Genomic DNA, 24,968 nt, shown 5'->3' on the forward strand with positions numbered 1-24,968 from the left:
CCTCTCATGAGGAACTTTGTCAAATGCCTTTCACTTTATCACTTAGTTTGATGATAGTATTGTCAGTTTGTATGATGTTGGTTGTGGATGTTTTTCTTTGAAGGAGTATGCATTCTGTCTTATCCATGTTGAGACAGAGTGACATTTGGTTTAGGAGCTTTTTTTGTCATTATAATATGAGGTTGCGAGTTTGAGTGCATTCTCTAGTGTGTCTGTCACTGGTATAAGTTGGATGTGATCGGCATAAATAAATTATGTGATGCCGAGACTAGAGAGGAGTTGACAAAGTGGGAGGAGATAATGTGGCTGATAATGCTGATCCTTGTGGGACTCCGGTTTCTAGTGGTATTGACTCTGATTTGGAGTTATTGATATTGACTTGAAATGATCTGTTATAGAGAGGATGTGAACCAGTCAAATGGTTTCCCGGCCAGGCCAATTTCCGCTAATCTGTGTATCAGATGTTTATTGTCGACCGTGTCAAAAGCTGTGGATAGATCTAGCAGTATGAGGTTGAAATGATGGCTGTTATTGAAGCCTCTTATTATTGTATATGATAGAGCGAGGAGCAGGGTTTCTGTGCTAAAGTGTTTTCGGAAACCGTGTTGCGCTGGGTATAGTATATTGTTTTTTTTTCTAAATACTCGTTTAAGTACTAGCTTTTCGGTTAGCTTGGTGAGCAGGGAAAGGTTTGAGATAGGACGATAATTATTAAGCTCTGTAGGATCTAGGTTCTTTTTTTTTTTTTTTTTTTTTTTTAAATGGGTTTGATTTTTAGACTGTCGGGTAATGCTCCTTAAGATTTATTTATGATGTTTGTGATCGCTGGAATGATATTTTGGGGTATTTCTTTTAGGGTTTGTATCGAGATCATGGTTGGCAGGGTTTAGGAATTTTCTTATGCCTTCTATTTCTGAGGTCGAGGCATATTCGAAGGTGGGCCATGGGGTTATGTCATTCCTGCATAGAGTTGAGTTTTGGAGAGGGCTTTTTTTATGTTTTCGGTTATTTATTGATTTTATTTTTGAAAATTTTGGCTAGGTCTTGGCACAAATCTTTATTTGTGTAGGCGGTTGCAGGGTTCCTATCAGCAATGAGATTATTAACTATGTTGAATAGTGTCTTCGGATTGTGGGAGAAGTTTTGTATTTTTTTGCTGTAGTATTCTTGTTTGGTTTTGTTTATCAAGTTTTTATAGTATGTTAAGTAGGTGCGGTAGTTTGTTTAAAGTTGAGGGTCATTTCATTTTGCGCCAGGCTTTTTCTTTTCCTCTTAAGATTATTTTGGTTTCTCTGTTTTTTGTTATACCAAGGATTGGAGTGTTTTTTTCTTGAGTTGTCTATATATGTTTAGTTTTTTTAGGGTTAATCACATTTGCCATTTGTTCTGCAATTTGAATCCAAGAATGGGTGGCACTACTAATGTTGGTAAGGTTAATGTTTATTAATTGTTGTTCGAGTTCTTGCTGCAACTGTTCTAAAGGAAAAGGTGGTCTATATTTGAAGCTGCTAATATTAGGATCTTTTGGTTTGATTTTTGAGTCGAGTGCCGCCTGGCAGTGTAGTAGGTAGTGATTGGACCATGGGATTGGGGAGCAGGATACAGAACAGTTATTAAAGAATTTTTCTTTAGTGAAGACAAGGTCTAACGTGTGGCCTGCTTTGTGTATTGGGTCAGTTACATGTAGTGAGAAGTTGAGAGCAGATAAAACATCAAAGAGGGTTTGGCATGAGTGGGATATAGGGGTTGCAGCTGTGTGAAGATTGAAGTCTCCTAGGATGATTTGTGAGGCAAGAGTTCCCTTGGGTAAATCCATGCTGTCTGTGTCCCATTAAACCATGTCTTGTCTAAATGTTTTGTGATTTTATTCTTTAATATTTCCCACTATTTTTCCTGGCACTAAAGTCAAGCTCACCAGTCTGTAGTTTCCCGGATCACCCCTGGATCCCTTTTTAAGTATAGGGGTTACATTGGCCATCTTCCAGTCTTCAGGTACATTGGATGATTTTAATGATTAGGTTACAAATTAATTGAAACAGGTCTGAAATTTCACTTTTTAGTTCTTTCAGGACCTTGAGGGGTAGGTGATTACCTACTCTTCAGTTTGTCAGTCAGGCCTACCACACAGTACCTGAATGTAATCCGCTTTGAATTGCTGAAAAGTGGAATATAAAAATAAATACCTATTCTATAACCACCTCACTTAACATCTCAAACAACTTATTTTCCTAATACGTTGATCTGTCATGGAAGAGTTATTTAAATTTGTTTGCTAATCATTTTTTCTCCATATCCCCTTCCATATATAACCTTGGGATATACATAAACATGCAAAGAAACATAAAAATGACGGCAGAAAAGGTCCAAATTGTCCATCCAGTCTCCCCAGCAAGCTTTTGGTAGCACCAGCCACTCCATACATGTCTCCCCCATAAAGTTATCAGGGGAGGGTGGCAACTACCGTGCCATACAAGTTATCCCCATACTTATTTTTCCAAACCGTTAAAGTTAAGGCCCTTGTTGGTGGTTGCTGAGTCAAATTACCCATTATCTCTTGCCGTTGAAGCAGAGAGCAATGTTGGAATTACATCATAAGTATAAGGCTTATTGGTTAAGGATAGTAATAGATGCATCAACAAGTTACCTCCATGCTTATTTGTTTTTTTCAGACCGTAGAATTCATGTCCCTGTTGTTTGCTGTCTGAAACTAATTCCCCTTTTCCTTTTTTTCCCCCCTGCTGTTAAAGTAGAGAACAATAGTGAATTGCATCAACATGAAGGCTTGTTGGTTAAGGGTAGTAACCACCACATGAGCAAACTACTTCCATGCGTTCTTTTCTTTATTTCCATCCTCTAGCTTTTAGGGGTCCACAGTGTTTAACCCATGCCCCTTTGAAATCTTTCACTGCTTTTTGTCTTAACCACCTTCTCCGGAAGGGCACGCCAGGCATCCCACCACCCTCTCCGTGCAGAAATATTTCCTGACGTTGGTTCTGCCTCGTCCTCCCTGGAGTTTCATTTCATGACCCCTAGTTCTACTGACTACTTTCCAATGGAACAGGTGGTTGAATGTGCATAATTAAAACCTTTCAGGTATCTGAAGGTCTGTATCATATCTCCCATGCACCACCTCTGCTCCAGAGTATATATATTTAGGTCCTTCAACCTCTCCTCATAAGTCATTTGTTGGAGACCCTCCACCATTTTTGTCTCCCTTCTGTGGACCACCCCATCATGTCTCTGTCCCTTTTGAGATACGGTCTCCAGATTTGAATACAATACTCCTGGTGAGACCTCACCAAGAACCTGTACAAGGGGATTATCACCTCCTTTTTCTTACTGGTCATTCCTCTCTATGCATCCCAACATTCTTCTGGCTTTAGCTATCGCCTTATCACATTGCTTCACAGTCTTCAGATCACTAGACAATATCAACCCAAGATCCTTCTCTTGCTCCATGCATAACAGCCCTTCACCACCATTACATAATAGCTCTTTTGGATTACTACACCCCAGATACATGACTGCACTTCTTAGCATTGAATCCCAGCTGCCATTTCTTCGACCACAGTTCAAGCTTCCTTAAATCCCATCTTATTCTCTCTACTCCTTCCAGCGTGTCCACTCTGTTGCAGATCTTCGTATCATCTGCAGAAAGACAAACTTTACCTTCTCTCCCTTCTGCAATGTCGCTCACAAAAATGTTGAACAGGACCGGCTTGAACACCGATCCCTGCGGCTGTCCGTTTAACACCATTCTCTTCAGAGCAGGTGCCATTTACCATCACACGCTGTCTTCTATCAGTCAACCCGTTTGTAATCCTACGCTACCACTTTGGCATTCGCTCCCAAGCTTCTTATTTTATTCACAAGCCTCCTATGTGGGATTGTATCAAAAGCTTTGCTGAAATCCAAATAAATCGCATAGAGGGCTCTTCCTCAATCCAATTCTTTAATCACCCAAACAAAAAAATTAATCAAATTTGTCTAACAGGACCTTCCCCTGGTGAATCCATATTGTCTCAGATCGAGCAACCCACTGGATTGTAGATAGTTCACTATCCTTTTCTTCAGCAGTCTCCATTACTTTTCCTTCCACCAAGGTGAGGCTAACCAGCCTGTAGTTTCTAGCCTCCTCTCTGTTCCCACTCTTGTGAAGCGGGACCACTGCTGCTCTTCTCTAAACGCTTGGCACCACTCCCGTTTCCAGGGATCTATTGAACAGGTCGTGCAGCAGATCCACTGGCACATCTGAGCTCCCTCAGTATCCTGGGATGAACCTCATCAGGCCCCATGGCTTTGTCCATTTTTTCCTAGCTCTTTCCATACGCTCTCTTTTTTTATAAATGGAGTTTTGTCTACTCCATCCCTCTCCAATATCTTGTTACCTAAAGATGGTCTTTTTCTAGGGTCGTCTTTAGTGAACACATAAGAACATGCCAAACTGGGTAAGACCAAGGGTCCATCAAGCCCAGCATCCTGTTTCCAACAGTGGCCAATCCAGGCCATAAGAACCTGGCAAGTACCCGAAAACTAAGTCTGCTATGTTACTGTTGCTAGTAATAGTAGTGGCTATTTTCTAAGTCAGTAGCAGGTAATGAATGGACTTCTCCTCCAAGAACTTATCCAATCCTTTTTTAAACACAGCTATACTAACTGCACTAACCACATCCTCTGGCAACAAATTCCAGAGTTTAATTGTGCGTTGAGTGAAGAAGAACTTTCTCCAATTAGTTTTAAATGTGCCCCATGCTAACTTCATGAAGTGCCCCCCTAGTCTTTCTATTATCGGAAAGAGTAAATAACCGATTCACATCTACCCGTTCTAGACCTCTCATGATTTTAAACACCTCTATCATATCCCCCCTCAGCCGCCTCTTCTCCAAGCTAAAAGTCCTAACCTCTAGTCTTTCCTCATAGGGGAGCTGTTCCATTCTCCTTATCATTTTGGTTGCCCTTCTCTGTACCTTCTCCATCGCAATTATATCTCTTTTTGAGATGCGGCGACCAGAATTGTACACAGTATTCAAGGTGCGGTCTCACCATGGAGCGATACAGAGGCCTTATAACATTTTCCGTTTATTCACCATTCCCTTTCTAATAATTCCCAATATTCTGTTTGCTTTCTTGACTGCCGCAGCACACTGAACAGACTATGTCCATGTGTTATCCACTATGACGCCTAGATCTCTTTCTTGGGTGGTAGCACCTAATATGGAACCCAACATTGTGTAATTATAGCATGGGTTATTTTTCCCTATATGCATCACCTTGCACTTATCCACATTAAATTTCATCTGTCATTTGGATGCCCAATTTTCCAGTCTCACAAGGTCTTCCTGCAATTTATCACAATCTGCTTGTGATTTAACTACTCTGAACAATTTTGTATCATCTGCAAATTTGATTACCTCACTCATCTTATTTCTTTCCAGATCATTTATAAATATATTGAAAAGTAAGGGTCCCAATACAGATCCCTGAGGCACTCCACTGCCCACTCCCTTCCACTGAGAAAATTACAGAAGAGCTTTATTAAGCAGCAACTTGCCCTAGCTAAAGCAGGAAAAAAGCTGGAAGCAGGCTGGATTATTGAGTCCTGTTTAGAAAAGAATTTACATGGCCTGGGATTTGAGAATGTCATCACAGATAACACTGTGGAGGTCCAGCAGCCAATTGGCACTACAGGTGATCCTGAGGAAGATCCTGTAGGTTGCTCAGAAACTACTGGGAGTTCATAGACTGCTCCCATGAGAAGCCCAGAGAAGGGGATTGTGAAAAACCCTGCGAGAGACGTTAGAGAGCCCTGGGGAGGGCGACAGACTGCTCAGGAGGAGACAGTATTGAGCGGCCTGTGAGCTGTAGCACCAATCTGTCATAAAGGGGGCGCTAGCGGAGGTCCTGAGGAAGACCCTGTAGGGTGCCTAAGACACTGCAGGAAGCCAGGAGCTAAATGTCATGAGAAGCCTAGAGAGAGGGCATGAAGACCCCAGCAAGAGGAGATGAAATGCTAAGAAGTGGCTCTGCGTAGACCCCAGTAAGTGGTGCTGTGAACAGCCAGCGACCAGAGAAACCACTACTGAAGGCCCCACAGAAAGTTTCACTGGGGTGGAATTTGAACCTGGAGCCAACAAAGGACTTGATTGAAGGACTCAGGGTGCACACTGCATTGGGGGGTTGTGACTGTAATGCTGTCTAGTTGTAATCCTGGTAGATGGGGGTGAGCATAACCCTAAATCCCAAGCATAGCTGGCAGAAGGCCAGATAAGTGGGGATGGGGATGTAAGCACTCCTCTAGATGGAATCCTGGGGAGTGAAGACGCTTCGATTGATGGGTCCAAGCTGAGGGGAGGGGGGGGTATGTGAGGTAGTGCCCCTATTTTCCCTCTTAAACCTGTGTGGTACCAGGCTGGATGCCTGGTACACCTTAATTCCCCTTGAGAGAGAGCTCTATGGGCCGGACCCATCAGGGAAGGAATAAGAACTGGGATCCAGGTGAAGATAGTCAGACCAGGCCCAGATCTCTAGGAGGAAGGCAGCTCCTGTTGAGTAACACTGTCCAAACACTGAGCTGTGCCAAAGTTGAGATGTGAGTACTAAGAGAAGCAGTACTGAACTATGAGTAACTGTGTAGTACATTTGAATGGAAAGCCAGTCTACTATTGTTTGTGAAGCTGAATGAGCACAGAAAATGGGCGCTCATTGTTGAGCGCCTGTTTCCTAATGCCACCCAACCACCTCTCCTGGGTGCACGATCCAATATTTAAATTAGGGGTCACTTCAAAAAGGAGGCACTAGGGAAAATTTGTGCGTCCCTAGCAGGTCCTCTGCATCAGGCACACAGAGGTGGCTGTCAAGTGGGTTGGGAAAACGGACACTCAATCTACAAACATCCGTCTTCTCCTGTTACTGGCATAGACATGCACAGGATACACGGCTGGACCATTGTATCTTGTGTGTATCTATTGGGCATCCAGAAATATTTGTTAAAACCTTTTAGTTAAAGAAGAAAAAAATCTGCTTTATTTGATTCCTCCTACTTAGTATTGCTTTGATACTATTAGGAGGAATTGCAGACAGCAGGATTTTTCTCTTTTTTTTCAATGTGCCCTTGTGCGCTGGCATAAGATTTGCCGCGTTGGGCGCATTGACCATGCGGGGGATATTTTTGCCTCACGGGATTAGCTGATAGCCTCATCTACACGGAATTTACATGTAATGAGTGCTATTAGCTACCTGGTGATTTGGCCGCACTAATCCCCATATTGTATCGGCGTTGTGTTTTGGACACACATCCAATTGCGTGTTAAACCGCATCCTAACCTCTGCGCATGGTATTGCATTGGCCCCATAGTGTCTTAAGAGGCTGGAGTCGGGCTACATTTACGTCTTCAGGCCTGGGGGATCACCGCTCAGTCCCACATCCTCAAAGTGCTTTAAGATCTGCAAACAAAGGCTTGTTTGTTGTACCAGAATTCACCAAGCCCACCTTGGTGAGGTAAGTGAGCAAGTAATAGGTGGCTGATCCACTACTATGGAGTTCCATGTCAGAGCAGCTCAGACTCACATCTGATACAAATGAATTAATTAATTAAAAAAATCCCTAAACTTGGCTTTACAAGCAAGCATTTTCCAATTAATTATGATGCATATCAACTTCACATGAATGAGTACTCCTGTTTAAAAAAAAAAAATATCTGGAGAATTTTGGCTGTCTAATTTTAGTTCTCGATCATGTTTTTATCAATTTTTTTTTGTTTGTGTTCTACATCTGGTTTTCATGTACATTGGTGATAGATAAATATCTTTAAATAAAATAAATAGACTTTTTCCAGCTTTATTTAAAGCTTTTCTATACCGGCATTCATGATACAATCATATCATGCCGGTTTACAAATAACAGGGGGGTGCAATAACTTTGTTCTTTTTAACCAGTGCAGAGGAAGTAAAAAGTTACAATTTAACAAAGGTTGTTGAAACTGGGGGGAGGAAGAAGACAGGAATAGACAAGGATAAATATAAATCTTTACAGAGGTAGATTATTTACATTGTGCAGTAAGGTCTCTCAATGGATAATAGACTCTGGAGTGCTTGATTGCTGTAGGATCTCTCCTTGGATATTAGTTTCGGGAAAGGCTTGTTTAAATAGCCAAGTCTTTAGTATTGCAGAACTGAGGAATTGCTTCACCTCGGTCTCCTTGCCCTCGTGGCTTAGATACTGAGAGCGAGGTAATGTGCTTCTTTAGTCTTTTCCACTTTATGTCTCAAGTACTTTTTTCCTTTTAAGAAGGAATCCATTAGAAGATCATATGACTGCAAATGGAGGTAGTTTCTCTGGTATGAGGTCAAGGCTATAGATTCCTTTTCCTGTCCCAAATGAAAACTGCCTGAATACCTGTCTGGACTTAAGACCAACTTTGTTAGGGTTCATACAAGTCTGCATAATGGTGGAATGTGCCGGTCTTCTGTATAACCTACAGTTGTAATATTCATGTTATGCCTGCTTCATTTGAAGCCTCCATCAAGCAGTCTTCTGTGTAATGGGATCTCAACATGGAATTAACAGAGCTGATGAAAGTTCCCTTTGAGTCTCTGAACTTTTGTGGACTAAAGCACCTGGCCTGCTTGTGTGGCAGTATCTTCATCCTGCGGAACTGGGGAGCTTCAAATCCTAATAACTTATTCAACTTTATACGGTGTTTCATCACAACAAGGTAGTGCTGTACGTGCAGCCCAAGTTTCTGCCTAAGATAAGAGTTGGACTTCTACCTTAATCTGCATGCCAGTAAAGCTGAACAAGCCTTGCAGACCTTGGGCTGTAAGAGCGTTGTTGCCCTCTGTCTGGAGAGGACTAAATATTAGAAAATTCACCCATCCTGTATACTTCTGTTGCCTCAACAAACATGGAGTTGCTGAGTCAGAGAGCCTTGTTTTACTGGGTAGCAGATAGTCTTTACTTATGCCCAAGCAGGTTTGGCCTTGGAAGGGCATGTCATTGCCCACAATGTTAGGACCATGGATGTGTCTGTGGCCAATCTAAAGTTAACCTCTATTTAGAGTGGCAGTGCTGCAACATTGAACTCGTTCCACACGTTCACCTCGCGCTATGTTTTACAAACTTCTTGTGACACTAGGTTTGGACAATGCATGCCTCAGACTCTTTAAGAGGATTAGAGCCTAAATGCAGCTTCCCCATAGGGCCCATTTTTATGACTTACGGACTAGCCTAGTGGCTCAGAGGCAGCGGACAGCACTGCTCTGCAGAAGATTTCCAATTCAATTCCCAAGTAAAGATTTCCCCACTGAGTTATCCAGGGCTGGGGGTACTGCAGAGGTCCATGGTGGGGAGGAGAGGCAAGTCATGATCTTCATTCAGGGGTGATACCTGGTGGCCAGATGCAATGCCCATGGTTGCAGGGTCCTTGGCTGAGGGCTGAATGCAGTGACCGGATTAGGTAACATTGTGGAGAGGAATGTAAAATAGGGGTAAATCCCCAGGTAGTTGTGCATGGAGGCTCATGGTGCCAGGATCCCAGCATTGGTTCTGAACGATTTAGAGACCCAAAAGAGCAGAAGAAAACTGAGTAAAAAAAAAAAGGAGTTCTAACCCTCCAGAAAGTTTTGCTGCCCTGTTGGCAAGATTGATTTTTGTTTAGTTATTTGATTTATATTCTGCTTGTCTGCACTTCAAAACAGATTACATTCAAGTACTGGTAGGTGTTTCCTATCCCCAGAGAGCTTACAAATCTTAGTCTGTACTTGAGGCAACATAGGGTTAAGTAACTTGTGCAAGGTCACAAGGAGTGGCAGTGGGATTTGAACCCTAGTTTCCTTGGTTTACAGCCTGTGGCTGTATAAATAGTTCACTAGTCATACAAACCCACCTTCCCTCCCCCCATTCTGGAGGAGATTTATTAGCTTAATTACAGAACTGAGGTGTGCTGTAAACCCACAGGTACTGGCACATATGCCTGAAGAGGTCTTGAAGATTTTACTGGAAAGCTCTAGAAACATCTGACAATGACATAATCCATGTGTATATTTGAACTGCTGACTTCAGAGAACACCTATTAAGAGTAGATAACTTTGCTAGCTAGATACTCAGATTGCCGTCCTTGTTTTTTGGCCTATCTAAGTCTCTTGTCTTAATGTTTGTCCTCTTCTTTTGCAATAGAAGGTGTATCCTTGGTTTAAAAGATCTCCTTCCCTCAATCCAATCTTCTATCTGTTTGAATTCCTGCTTCTCATTAATTGGTGTGATCCTTATATTGGGGTTCTGACAGATTCAGCACAGCTGCAGTCCAGTTAATTAGAATTAATTGAGAAACCATCCCCCATAAGTTGTGCCAAAAAAAAGAACTCCCAGACCTCAAGAGACTGAACTGTTTGTTTCATGTTTGATTCCTTTATTTTAAATATGCAGTACACTTAAGGGCTAATTTTCAAAGCCCTATGCATGGCGAAAAGGGGAGATCTGCGCCTGGCTAGGCCGTGCGGATTTTCAGAGGCCCACAGGCAGGCGCAGATCTCCCAGTACGTGCATTGTGAAGGAGTGTTTTGAAAAAGAGGTGGGGCCTGGGAGGAGGGGCAGGCCAGGACAGCGCCATTAGACACAGTCCTGCTGAAGCGCACGCCAGGATCTGACCAGCCCACGTAATCTGCTGCTGCGTACCACGGGTAAGTCTAAAAACAAAAAATTCTAGGGTAGTTAGTGGGATTGTAGGGGTTGGAGCTAGAAGGGTAAAAGGGGGAGGCAGGTTAAGTAGGGGGTTTAGGAAATTTGCTCCTTTACTGGAGCGGACTGGGAGAGAACTGGGGAAAACCTTATTGCGTTGTGCGCATCTACTGAAATCCCATCCCCCCCCCCCTTACACACACGAGGGCATTCGCGCCCACCAATATAGAACTGTGCGCGTGGGTAGCAGATTTTATAACCCATGCGCGCATGTTATAAAATCAGCACGTCCAAGTGTGCGCGCCGGCAACCGTGCGCACGTGGATGCCTGCGCAGAGATTTGAAAGTTACTATCGGAGATTACAAGATCTGCTACACCCAAAACAATCCATCTCAAATGTATTTGGTGACCTGAAGGCCTTTAACGTTTTAGAAAATGCTTAACTGATTAAAAAAAACAAACAAACAAAAACCCCCTTCTCATATCCAGGAGAATACCTTTGAATACTTTTAAAGGTAGGGGACAGAATTCAGCAAGTAAAGAACTTTAAAGCTGACCAAGTTTATGGTGTGTAGAGAATTCTACAAAGACCTCTACATCAAATGCTCCCTCCGACTAGTTTTGCAATGTTAACAGACAGGAAACTTTGCTGCTTACAAAACTCCACTCTCCAGCTGAGTACTGAAAAAGCAAAGCAGCTAGAGCCCGTCATCCAGTCCCCCATCAGTTTATCTCTACCCTTTATAGGATGTGCTAGACATCTGTGATACTACTTAGAGAAAATCTCCCATTTGTGATTGTACTTTCAGTACACACAATTATTCTTACCCTTACCCTTGAAGTTAATCATTTTCAGGCCAATACAGAATGGTGAGCTCAGCTGAGTGCACCTTTAGCCCCCGTTTGGCCTCGTGTTTTTGACGCGCTATTTTTACCCCTTATACAGTAAGGGGTAATGGCGCGTGGAAAACGCGCGGCCACCCCCACCGAAACTAATAGCGCTCATCACATGCAAATGCATGTTGAGCCTATTAGGTATTCACCCACAATACAGAAAGCGAAATGTGCAGCCAAGCCGCACATTTTACTTTCAGGAATTAACTCCTGCCAAAGCGGGCCCTAATTTAAATACTGCATCGCTCGCCCAGGAGAAGTGCCTGGGTGCACGTTGGGAGAGCGGGCGCTCCGCAGTTTACTGTATGGGCCTGATTGTAATTAAGCCCTGCAATCTGCTGCAAGGGGCTTCATTTTTTTTAGGTTGTATTTGTTTAGTTTACTGTTTTAAAAACATTGTGTTATGGACATTGCTACTTAAACATGGTAACATAGAAAAGATGGCAGAAAAGGTTCAAATGGTCCGTCCAGTCTGCCCAGCAAACCTCTTAAGGTAGTATCTGCCAAATGATAACCCATAAAAATGTACTGCTAGCAACACTTTTACTGGGTGAGGAGCCTTCTTGAAAATTGACAGTGCTGCTTTGACATGCTTTGCTTATGGACTTGGCCTTAGAAGCAGTCCTGGGCTTTTTTTTTTTTTTTCCCTTATATCTGGATATCCATACCCCAGACCGTAAAAGTCAAGGCCCGTGTAGATTGTCGTCTGAATCCATTTCCTCTTATACCCTCCCCTCCCACGCACATTACCATCAAAGCAGAGAGCAATGTTCCAGTTGCGTCAAAAGCATCAAGGCTGATTGGTTAAGGGTAGTAATCCCATGCCTTCTGCTAAGGGCAGTAACTGCTGCTCTGTGCAGGTTACCACCATGGTTAGTTCCTTAGACCAGTGGTTCTCAACCGGTGTGTCGCAACACACCAGTGTTGCCAAGCACATGCAGGTGTGTTGCCACACTTCCCAGTCCCCCGCTGGCTCAGCTGCTCCCCTTGCCCCAGCGAAATAGGAACTCATCCTCCGCTTGGGCTTAAAATGCTGATAGCCTGGGCGGACCGTGGCAGGAGAGCTGGAGTCAGTGTCGCCAGCGCGATCTCTTCTTCCTGCCCCCCCATCCCCCCGCGGCCCAGAAGAGGATGTGGTATGCAGCAGCCATGAACGTGGGAAGAAGAGACCATGCTAGTGCGGGCAGTGAGGCGAGGAGCAACGTCGGCCTCCACGGCCGATGGGACTCCTTTTCTTAAGGCTGCAAGGGCTGGAAGTGGAGGAGGCTGATCATGCCATTAGTTTAGTGTGAGTGAGCAAGCATATGTATTTGAGATCCTGTGTATGTCTGTGTGTGAGACAGTATGTATGAAAGTAAATGATTGAGAGCCTGTATGTGTGTGTGATTGAGATCCTTTGTGTATGAAAGATAGCATGAATGTAAATGTATGATTGAGAACTTGTATGTATAAGTGAGAGCCTTTGTGTGTGAGAGAGCATGTGTGTCAGAAACGGTATGTATATGTGTGTGTGACTGAAAGCCTGTTATGTGTGTAAATGTGAAAAGACAGCGTGTGTGTAAATGTGTAATTAAGAGCCTAAATAATTGTGTGAGTGATTGAAAGTCAGTGTGAGAGAGAGAGGAGAAAGTTGTAAGCAAACCGTTCTTCCTCCTGCTAATTCAAAACAATCTCAGGGCACCTGGATATCAAACATTCCCAGGTATGCAGAGCAAAGCATTTTTATCTCATTTTTAATGATTTGGTCTGTCTGCTGTTTTGAAATATTTTATTGTTGTCTGGAAATTTTTTATACGAGCTTCTAGTTATTGGATATTCCATTCATTAGCTGTTTTGAAATCTGTCCTTTTTTGTTAGTATGGGTTTTACTGCTATTGATTTTATATTTTTTTAATTTTGTTTTATGAGGACTGGTGATTCTTCTTTTTCTTTTGTTGCACTGCATTCAGAGTCTCTGGCTTGTTGCAGTTTCCAATTCAGTTTTGTCTGCATGCTTCTAGTTCTGTGTTTTGGTCTCTTTATTCTTTGTTAGGTGAGGGTCAGCACGTGTGACTGAGGTGAGGTTTTCTGCTGGCGTGTAGCTTCTGTGTAGGGCTCTATAGCCGCCTGGCTTGGTCCGTTTTCCTAATAGGTGTATTGGTGTCTTAAGGCACCATCAGTGTTGCCTTTTCTTAGGTAAAGTGGTTACTGTTTGAGCGCTGAAAATTGATGCTGTTTTGGTATGGGATGTTTACTACTTATGCAATTTCTGTTCAGAAGAGTACTTATCTTTTCCTTGTGTCATTCTTAAAATCAATACTGGGCCTTTTATTTGTGGGTTTGTTTGGTTTTTTTTCCCGTCCGTGAATTGTAATGAACAGTGTGTGTCACGTGAGCGTTGTCTGTCAGGTATGACACAATGGGGAAAAAGGTTGAGAACCACTGCCTTAGACCATAAGTCTAGGCCCTTGTTGGTTGTTGTCTGAATCCAGCTCCCCTTTTACCCTGCCGTTGAAACGGAGAGGAACGTTGCAGTTGCATCAAGGCTTATTGGTTGTGGTTGTAACCGCCGCACCAGCAAGTTACTCCCATGCACCCTTTTCTTCATTTCCATCCTCTAGCCTTTAGGGATCTACAGTGTTTATCCCATGCCCTTGTAAACTTTTTGACTGCTTTTGTCTTCACCTCCTCCTCCAAAAGGACATTCAGGCATCCACTACCCTCTTCGTGAAAAAATATTTCCTGATGTTGGTTCTGAGTCGTTCTCTCTCCCCCCCCTCCCCCCCCCCCCCCCCCCCCCCCGGAGTTTAATTTCGTAACCCCTAGTTCTGCTGACTTCTTTCCAACGGAAAAGGTTTGAAGTTTGTGCATCAGAATGTTACAGGTATCTGAAATCTATATCATATCTCTCCTGCATCTCCTCTCTTCCAGAGTATACATATTTAGATCCTTCAGCCTCTCCTCATAAGTCTTCAATACTGACCCCACACGATTTTGGTCTCCCTTCTCTGGACCTCCTCCATTCTGTATCTATCCTTTGAGATACGGTCTCCAGTACTGAACACTCCAGGTGAGGCCTCACCAAGGACCTGTATGAGGGCATTATCACCTCTTTCTTTCTTACTGGTTATTCCTCTCTCTATGCAGCCCAGCATTCTTCTGGTTTTAGCTATCGCCTTGTCACATTGCTTTGCCATCTTCAGATCGCCAAACATTATTAAGCCCAAGATCCCTCTCTTGGTCGTGCAGATCAGTTTTTCATCCCCATCAGGTACAGTTCTTCTGGATTACCGCATCTCAGATGCATGACTCCACTTCTTGGCATTGAATCCCAACTGCCAAATCTTCGACCAATTTTCAACCTTTCTTAAATCACTTTTCATTCTCTACTCCTTCAGGTGTGTCCACTTTGTTGCAGATCTTAGTATCATCCGCAAATAGACAAACTTTACCTTCTATTCTTGCCTCAATATCTTTAACAAAAATATTAAACTGAGCCAGTCCCAAAACTGATCCTTGTAGCACTTCATTTAATACATTCTCTTTTCAGAGTAGGTTCCATTTACCATTACATGCTGTCCCCTGTCAGTTAACCAGTTTGTAATCTACTCCACCGTGCTGGCGCCCACTCTTAAGCTTCTCATTTTATTCATAAGCCTCCTATGTGAGACCATATCAAAAGCTTTGCTGAAATCCAAGTAAATTATATCAAGCACTCTTCCTCAATTCAATTCTATAGGTACCCAATCCAAAAAAATAAAATCCGATTTGTCTGAGAGGACGTTCCCTGGTGAGTCCATGCTGCCTTGGGTCCAGCAGCTTACTGGATAGTTCACTCGCCTGTCTTTCAGCAGAGCCTCCATTAACTTTCCCACCACAGAGGTAAGGCTAACTGGCCTTGTAGTTTCCAGTCTCTTCTCTGCTACCACTGTTGTGAAGCAGGACCACAACCACTCTTCTCCAATTTTGCATCACCACTCCCATTTCCAGGGATCTGTTGAACAGGTCTTTCAGCAGACCTGCTAGGACATCTCTTGAGTTCCGTAGTATCCTGGGATGTACCATGTCCAGTCCCAGGGCCAGTTTTTCCTAGTTCTTCCTGTACATTCTCTTCTTAAAAGGAGTTGTCTATCCCATTCCCATCTACGGTCTTGTCAACCAGCAACGGTCCTTCTCCAGGGTCGTCTTTAGTGAACAGCGAGCTGCACGTTGCTCCTTGTCACATTTGAATTTCACTATACCACTTCAGGCCTTCCTTCTCTCTGATATATCTGAAAAATGTGTTTTCATCTCGCTTGACCTCTTTGGCAATCCTTTTCTTCTACTTGACCTTTTGCTTTCCTGATTTTTCTTTGTCTCCCTCAATTTCACCAGGTAATCTTTTTTTCATTCTTCCTGAATGCTGTTTTTTGCCTTTTTTTTTTTTTTTTTTTTCGGCCACCTCCTTTGAGAACCAAGGCAGTTTCTTTTTCCTTGAACTTTTGTTTCTTTTTCTAAAATATAGATTTGTTGCCCTTGTAATAGCTTCTTTTTAATTTGGTCCACTGTTGTTCCACTTCACCCTTTTTCTCCCAGTCTTATTCTTCCTCCAGGTATGTCCATATTTTTGAAATTCAAAGCACGATTCTTTGTATGACTTCTCTGTATCCTATTCGCAATATCAAACCATATCATCTGATCACTGGTGCTCAGGTGAGCTCCTACCTGAACATCAAGACATTATCCCCGTTAGTGAGCTCTAGATTGAGGATCACACCCTCCCTCGTGGGTTCCATTACCATTTGTTTGATCAGAGCACCTTGAAGGGCATCCATTCTGTCTACTTGTAGATTCTGCAAAAAGGATAACACCAATCCACATCCAGCAGATTAAAATTTCCAACGAGCAATGCTATTCCCATCTTTTGGATGTCTTTCACCACATCTTCAGTTTGGGTTGGAGGTTTGTCGGACCACCAGTGTCTAGTTTTAGGATAGCCCATAACGCTTTTCCCTACCCCACATCCTTACATTTCGGTTGCAATGATATGGTTTTTGATATAAAATGCTACTCCTCCCCCTTTTCTGCCCTCCGTCCTTCCTTTTACAAGTTAAAGCCCAGGACAGCCATGAACCATGTCTCCGTAATGGCAACACTGTCCAAATTTGCTTCCACCATTAGGACATGCAGATCTGATGCCAAGGCTGCAAGCATTTGTGGTCTTAACTTTTCAGCTTTCCTCCCTTGGTTTGCTGATCCTCAGTCACCTTTTCTGCTATTTTGCTTAAGCATGGAATGTTGATCTGATTGACTTTATTATTATTCTTCCTTTCTGTATTGCTTGGGGGTGGCATTCCAATATCATTGGCAACCTTCTGCCACTCCCATCCTGGAGTTTAAATGCCTAATGATGTATGACTGGAATTTCTTGCTTAGGATTTTCTGTCCTGCCACTGTCAAATGTAGGCCATCCTTGTGGTACAGTCTTTTACTGCTCCGTACACAACCCCAGACTCCAATGTATTAAAATCCCACTTTTACACCATGTCTTGAGCCATATTTTGAATTTTCTGTCTGGCCTTTCTCTTTCCATGAACAGGTAATAAATATTTCAGAGAAGGCAATATTCCTTACCATGAGTTTAATCTCCTTCCCCAGACACTGGAAATCTATCTGTACTGCTTGGATACTGTTTCTAGTGAAGTCATTTGTCCCCAAATTTTATTTAATAAAAATTATATCCCACCCCTCCAAAATTTTTGACAACACTTATTAGTCTTTATTTTCTTCCATAATTGCGCAGACTATCTGGTTTGTATTTCTACCAGCTGAAGATCTGGAAGGCATTTAATAGTGTTGCCTTCAAAAGGAGATCCCAAATTAGGAGACTCAGTCATTCAGAGGAACTATCAGGAGCTTTCTTTTATGTGCTTTGATAATGTTAAAAGGTTTTCAGTTGCATTGGGTGGCTGCTTCTTTTACAGATCTCCACTTTATTTTCTATTGGAGGAGCAGCAGCTTCCGTTTCCAATGCGGTATGCACTACAGTAAAAATGCATGAGGACTTGGGCCTCTTTCAAGAGATGTCATGAGCAGTAGTAGTAGTAGTTACTATGTAGTGATGACCATATTTGAATTTAGTAACAAAGAATTGCCTTAAGCAGTGCTGTTAAAGGAGTCCATAGCTTCTGGGGATGTGAATCGATCCGGGGGGCCTATTGTGATCACAACAGGGAGTGCCATGGTACTCTTGTTACCTGAATCTGGCACCATCCCATTAAAAGGATCCCGGAAGGTCTTACTTATTTCCTCATTAAGCTTATATTTAATCTTTTGTTGTATTCACATAGCTTGAGCTACCATAGAGATGGGAATGAATGGAATCTAAATTAGGCCCCCCGCCTCTGAAAGAATACTCTTAATCCAAGGAAAGTGAATACTTGCACTGAAAGCAAGAGCACTAGCAAAAAGGAAAAAAAATACACGTAATCAGCAGGAAAAAGAAAACGAAGATTCCTACATGTTTGTTTTCAGCTTTTATTCTTGATGAATCACTTAGTTTTATGAGTGTAAACATAAAGGGGCGGATTTTCAGAGCCCTGCTCGCGTAAATCCGCCCAAAACCGGGCGGATTTACGCGAGCAGGGCCCTGCGCGCCGGGAAGCCTATTTTACATAGGCCTCCCGGCGCGCGCAAGTTCCGGGGTTCTCCGAGGGGGGCGTGTCGGGGGCGGGCCCGGTCGTCGCAGCGTTTTGGGGGCGGGTACGGGGCGTGGCGACGGCCCGGGGCGGTCCGGGGCGTGGCCGCGCCCTCCGTACCCGCCCCCAGGTCGCGGCCCGGCGCGCAGGAGGCCCGCTGGCGCGCGGGGATTTACGCCTCCCTCTGGGAGGCGTAAATCCCCCGACAAAGGTAAGGGGGGGAAGGAAAGTTCCCTCCAAGGCCGCTCCGATTTCGGAGCGGCCTTGGAGGGAACGGGGGTAGGCTGCGCGGCTCGGCGCGCGCCGGCTATACAAAATCCATAGCCTTGCGTGCGCCGATCCAGGTTTTTAGCAGATACGCGCGGCTCCGCGCCTATCTACTAAAATCCAGCGTACTTTTGTTTGCGCCTGGAGCGCAAACAAAAGTAGGCTATTCGCGCGCCTTTTAAAATCCGCCCCAAAGTGCTCAGTTACTCCTCATCAGAGCACATTTGCCTTATTACAAGAGCTGCTTGAAAAGCATTAGTATGTTATGAGTAGCTGCGGAAGATGAGGTAGGAGCATCCTTACAAAACCCAGGATATGACCTGAATTCAGGTGAGATTTTGTTCATAAAATTGCTAGCCAAGACAGAAGATGGGGTATATTTTATTCCAAACAAGAATATGAAGAGAGAATCCTGAAGAAAAGTGTCATGAGAGTATAAGGATACAGAAAGGAGTCAATGAAGGCACAGTGTGTAAGAAACCATGGCTTTACAGAGAGACTAACGTATGCACAGAACTGCCTCTCAGTGGCAGCATCGTGCACAGACACGGGAAGTGAAATTAAAAAAAAAAGACAACTTGAGAATCCTTAGCAAGGAAGTGAAAGTAAATCTAGAGATCAAGTGAAGTCTGTGTAAAGCAGTAAAAAAGAAAAATAGTTTAGATAGACCCTGCAGGCTTTGTATACTGCGATAGGTTTCTAAAATGTGTGTAAACTATTTGGGGAAAAGAGTTCAAAGGGAAGGGGGAAAAAAAGCCAAGTGACAAGTTTGTTTTCAGGCCATAATTTGTATAACTGATTTGCATAATGGGCTCTTTACACTGTTTCATCTTTAACCTACTACCTTTTTTTTTTCTTTGTTGGCAGTTTAAGGTCTACGCCGGTTACTTTGCGGTAATTGCACTGATTTTTTTGCTGAGTGGAATATACGGTATTATAAGAAAGAACCAGAAGAAACGCAGGGAAGAAGAAATGCAGGCAAGATCCTCTTCAGTCTCCTGACATTGTGCATTTAACCAGGATGGCTTTCAACGTGAACCTTGCACAGCAACTGTGTCAAACTGTAGCTATTTTTCTATATAGAAATGCATGCAATGTTTCTTGGTGAAATGTTTGCATTTCATGGACTTAAAATGAATGTAGCCGCCCTGGTTTTGCCAGAAGACCGGTAATGGTTACATTTGCTGTGTTATTACTTAGCTAAGGATCAACAAAAAAATTTTTTGGGTTTTTTTTTTTTGTTTGTTTAATCACTTTCTTGAATTTTGGGAAGATTTATTTTTGTCAGTTTTTTTTCCACCAATTTTCACTTTTTTAATGTTTTTATTTGCATTGTTGGCTCTGATAGTGGATTCATTCCTTCGCAGAGACCGGATTTTCTCTCCCTGCTTCTCTTCATGGTTTCCTATGTCTCCTTTCTTATAGGCAGAAAAGAACATAGCTTCAAAGCTGTTTATATTTCTGTATAAAATGCCTTTTCAAAAGCTCCTGGGAAGCCAGAGTCCACAAGGGGACTGGAATGTTCAATTTAAACAAATGGATTTCCCCAAGAAGAAAATAATCTGCCTTCAGGAGTAGCGCTTGCAGATTGTGAGTGGTGGTTTTGCAGTGCGAGAGTGGCTGCCTCTGCCCCCGCCCCCAGCAGAGGTGTGCGGGGCACGGCTTCTGTCAGGGACCTGACCTGGCTGCATTATTTCAACGAATCAGCATGCAGTCGGTTCCCAGGGCAGCCCTGCCCCTTCCCACTGCTGGTTTCCTGTTGGAAAAGGAAAAAAAACCCCACTGGAAGGGGGCAGGACTGCTGCAGGGACCATAAGCATGGATTGGCTCACAGCGAAGCACTGCAGCCAGTCCTGACAGTGAAAGCTGCAGGTCTCTGCTGAGCCGTGGCTGGGGGGAGGGCTGTAAATGTAAATACGGTTTCTCTTTAGTGATTTTTGTTGATCCTTAATTCATAATATACATGATTTAAGGAACAGAGAGGATATTTTTTTAGAAATGCCTTTGTTACTGAAAGTGCTCTTGTGATTAACTATGTATTTCAGGTCAGCTACCTTGTAGTTAAGAAACATTGCAAGTAGCGATATTTATCTATAAAAGTATTTATAAGTCAGAGCATCCATGTCCAAATGCGTTTGTTAGATTAAATAATAGTATTTATTTTAGCCATCTCATTGGGCCAGACAGACACAGGGGTCATTGAGTGTGTGCCATAAGCTTACAGCACCCAGCCGTGCAGAGCAAAGTGCTCTCTTCATGTAGTGCACAAATGGAATTTTGTTTTACAAGGTAATGTGACTGGTTCACGTATAACTGTTATGTTACATCTCTAGGGTCAAGCACTGTGAAAACTCTTTTTATGGCGTGAATCAGACAGGCTTGGACTGTCATGTGCCATATCCAGAGAGTACCTCTTAAAAGAAATGATTCTGTATTACAAACATTTCTGATGAAATATTGATACTTTTTTGGAATAAAATATTTGCAATTTGCACTTCCGTGTTACGTCTGATTTGACTTCTGCGCAGAACACTTGATCCTTGGTTTTATGGCTATTGACAGGTTAAGATGGTGTTGGATGTGATCTACATTGAACCCTTTCAGTGAGATGCAAAACTTTAGGGAAATGAAGGAGGCTAATTGGGAAACATTCTCTGTGAAAATGAAGAATCCCAAAATTAAATGTATTACATTAATGAAATATCTATCATTCAGTGTGAGTTTACCTTCCTATCTTTAACTTCTGCAAGTTGTGACATGTCCCTTTAATCTTTATATGCAATACTTGGCAGTTTCTCCAACTTTAGTTTAGTTTATTAGGTTTTTATATACCAACACATCGGACAAGCCTTCACATCGGTTTACATATGTTAAAACAAGATTAGAAATACAATGTTCATAAATAGTAACAGCTAAAAACTATATAGAGTAAAAGAATAAATTAGCTGTTAAGAGAGATAAAATCATAGATAAATTTCCCTGTTACCTTCTGAGGATTACTTTTATTCAGTTTGGTTATTGGTTAAATCAGCGTTTCCCAACTGGTGTGTCGTGGCTGACCTGTAGGTGTGCCATGAGAAGAGCCAGATATGAAAAGAGCCGTCGGTGGTCTTGTTTTTCCTTCCTGCCGAACGTCGTCCTGCCAGCAGAGGGGGATCAGAGAGCAGTGCCTATGTGCTGCTGCTGTTAGCTCTCTCAGGCCAGACACGCTGGCCTCGTGCTGTTTCTTCCTCCCATCTGCAGTAACAGCACCAGGTAAGTGCTGCTCAGATTTCTGCCAGCTCTGGGGGGAGGGAAGGGACAGGAAGAAGAAACAACTGAATGTGCTGGGGAAGGTGGTGAATAGGCATGTGTCAGGGAGGGAAGGTGATGGTGCCAGAGGGTGGGAAAGAGGGAAGCTGACAAGGGTTAGGGGACAGGGTAAAGGGACAAGGAAGGTGTTTATATACCATGGTGATGTCAGGGGATAGGCAAGTTTAAGATGATGGTGGAGGGACAGGGGAGGGAAGAGAAGTGGTGGTGGTGGTTCCAGGGGGTGGAGGGAGAGAAAAAGGAAGGGAAGAAGGTGGGGCCAGGGGATAGGGAAGGGTAGAACAAGGGAAAAGAAAGTGGTGATGCCAGGGGGTGGGGGGGGGGGGAGGGAAGGTGGTAATGATACCAGGGGAGAGAAGGTGATGATAAGGGTGGAGAAAGAGGGAAAGGAAATTGGTGATACCAGGGGGTGGAGTGGGAGAGAAAAGGAAAGAAGATGACAGGGGAGAGGGAAAGAAAGTAGTGGTGATGCCAGGGATGGAGGGAGAGGGAAAGTGGTAATGATGCCAGGAGAGGGGAAGGTGATAATGTCAGATGGGTGGAAAGAGAGAGGGAAGGCAAGGTAGTGGTGATGCTAGGGGAGAGGGAATATTTAAGGTGACGATAATGCCAGGGGCTGGAGGGAGAAGATGGTGGTGATGCCAGTGGGTGAAGGGAAAGTTTGGGCAGTGGGAAGGAAAAGGTGGTGATATCAGAGAGGGAAGAGAAGGTGGTGATGTCAGAAAGGTGGTGGTATGGGTGGACGGAGAAGGAAAGTGGTGGTAGTGGTTATGCCAGAAGGTTGGAGGGATAGGGAGAGGAAAAGATAGGTAGTAACGATGCCAGAAGGGTTGAGGGAAAGGGAGGGTGATGCCAGTGGAAAGGAAAAGGTGATGCTACCAGGGGGTGTGGAGGGAGAGGAAAAGGAAGAAAGATGTTAGGGGGGTGGGGGGGAAGGTGAAGGAGGGGAAGAGCTGATGGTGCCAGGGGTGGGAGGAAAGAAAGGGAAAGTGGTAATACCAGGGGGTAGGGGGAGAGGGAATGTGATGAAGCCAGAAGTGGGGGGAGAGGGAAGAGAAAAGATGGTGAAGGGTGTGCTATGATGAAGTGAGCCGTGTGCTGTGTGTACCATGACACACGCAAGGTTGGGAATCACTGGCTTAGTTGCCGGAGACATGGTAGACCCTCTTCATGGTCTCAAATAGCAAGCTACTGATAATAAAAAAAACAAAAAACAAAAAAGCAAAAGCCTGTGACCTGATTCAAATAATGTAGTACCTGTTACTGACACAGACCATCATTCTTGTGCCAGAGACTGACATTGTCAAGAGTATATTGTAGGGTAGTCTTCTAGTAGCTGCTTTGGTCCTGGAAAAAATTGGAGTCTTTGGAGGTTGCAATACCTTTTAAAAGGAACTAAAGAGCAGATGTACATGATCAACTTCATCTTAAAAAAAACAAACCAAAAAAACCCAAAAACTTCTCTCATAAAATTGTTAAAAGACTTTAGTCCAAACACTGATCAAGCCCCCCTTGGAGCTAATGAATAAATTGGAATATGTTGCTAAAGTCTTTGCAGGTTGAGATACTAATAAAATACAAAACAATCACTGAGAAAATGTAATTACATTACCCAATGGTGAATGTAAATTTTGGTTACAGGTGGAGGGAGGGGCCTCGGATCCCAACCATATCATGAATTTTGGTATAGAATCAAAACAGGCTGTACATATCTCCATCACAGGCAAAAAAAGCCTTCAAAAAGTGCCACACACTTGTAAATGCACAATCTATGAATTCAAAAGCATTTTCAAAATAACATCCAGAAATCCTTTTTCTCTGATACTGCTCTCTTGAAGCCCCCCAACTGACAACCTGTCTAACCCATTTAGCCATAGCGAGGCTCGAGCGAACTGCCATAGACGCGGGAAGGCGAGCCTGTCCCGTGCACCCCCAAAGATGCGGCTCAGTTTATTCCAGCTGAAAACACCTTCAAAGGCCTTCTAGATCAGTGGTTCCCAACCCTGTTCTGGGGGCCCACCAGCCAGTCTGGTTTTCTGGAGGCAGTGTATGCAATTTTTCTCTCATGCATATTCAGTGTGGATATCTTGAAAACCTGACTGGCTGGTGGGCCCCCAGGACAGGGTTGGGGACCACTGTCCTAGATGTTATTGATAAACAAGTCCCTGCCTATAAATGAAGGATGGATGCCATCTGAGCGAAAAAGGATCTCCTGCCTGTCCCCAGGACCACTCATGCTTAATGTTTCCCACCCATCATTTCTACCCAGGAACCTATTTGCTGATTGGGGTCCTACAGTGCCCCCCCAGCTGTGCTGATCCATTACTGCCAGCCTTGGAATGATGTCCGACCAGCATAAAACCACCTGTGGCATCCAGATCATTAGCACAGATAAATCCTTCCGAACCACACAAACTGACGCCCCGGTATTTTGCCCCAATCATTATCGCCCAAGTGCACCACCAGCACGTCTGGATGTGGCTTGTATTTCATTATGTGTTATGCTGTAGGAAGTAGTTCCGCCCAGCGCATCCCTCGTCGACAAAGCCACCAGACGGCCACACCATGCTTTGCTAAACCCAACTGAGTGCCATAGGGCCGATGACCCACACTTGGTTACCATGGGGCCTGACATCTAGAAAACAAACATCTGTTAATATCCCTTGTCCGGCCTTGAAGAAACAGGCCGGACATATGTCCTATTATCCCAGGACAAGCAGGATGCTAGTCCTCACATATGGGTGACGTCATTGATGGAGCCCTATTGCGGAAAACTTTCTGTCAAAGTTTCTAGAAACTATTGACTGGCACTCTGAGCCCATTGAGCATGCCCAGCATGCCATGATATTCTCAGCCATAGGGGTCTCCCTTCAGCCTTTGTTTTTCCGTGCTGCTTTTGGCATCGCGGAACAGGAGCCTGTGTGTTTTCTCACACAATTCTGACTAAAAATCAGATTTAAAAGTGATAATTTCTCTCCCATATTGGGGTCTCCCTCGTTACCACCGGCCGGTGAGTAAAGTTTTCTCATTCCGACTCATTCGAATAAACTAATTTTTCTTCACATTTTCATCGACAGCTGTCGACTGTAGCATGGCCACGGAATTCAAAAAATGTCCCAATTGTAATCGGACCATGTCCATTACGGACCCACACCTCGAGTGT

General features: G+C 43.7%; 1 protein-coding gene across 1 annotated transcript in view; it reads left to right on the forward strand.

Moving 5' to 3' along the window:
• SLC19A2 (solute carrier family 19 member 2) overlaps window positions 1-20,987 on the forward strand; it is a 60,171-nt gene extending 39,184 nt beyond the window's left edge. Inside the window, exon 6 of the mRNA XM_029603433.1 lies at window positions 19,361-20,987. Coding sequence (XP_029459293.1) covers window positions 19,361-19,495 — 135 coding nt within the window. The 3' untranslated portion in view covers window positions 19,496-20,987. The remainder of the gene's footprint in view (window positions 1-19,360) is intronic.
• Window positions 20,988-24,968: the final 3,981 nt, after the last annotated feature.

The sequence above is a fragment of the Rhinatrema bivittatum genome, chromosome 5 (assembly GCF_901001135.1).
Source record: "Rhinatrema bivittatum chromosome 5, aRhiBiv1.1, whole genome shotgun sequence".
In the NCBI taxonomy this organism is placed as follows: Eukaryota; Metazoa; Chordata; class Amphibia; order Gymnophiona; family Rhinatrematidae; genus Rhinatrema; species Rhinatrema bivittatum.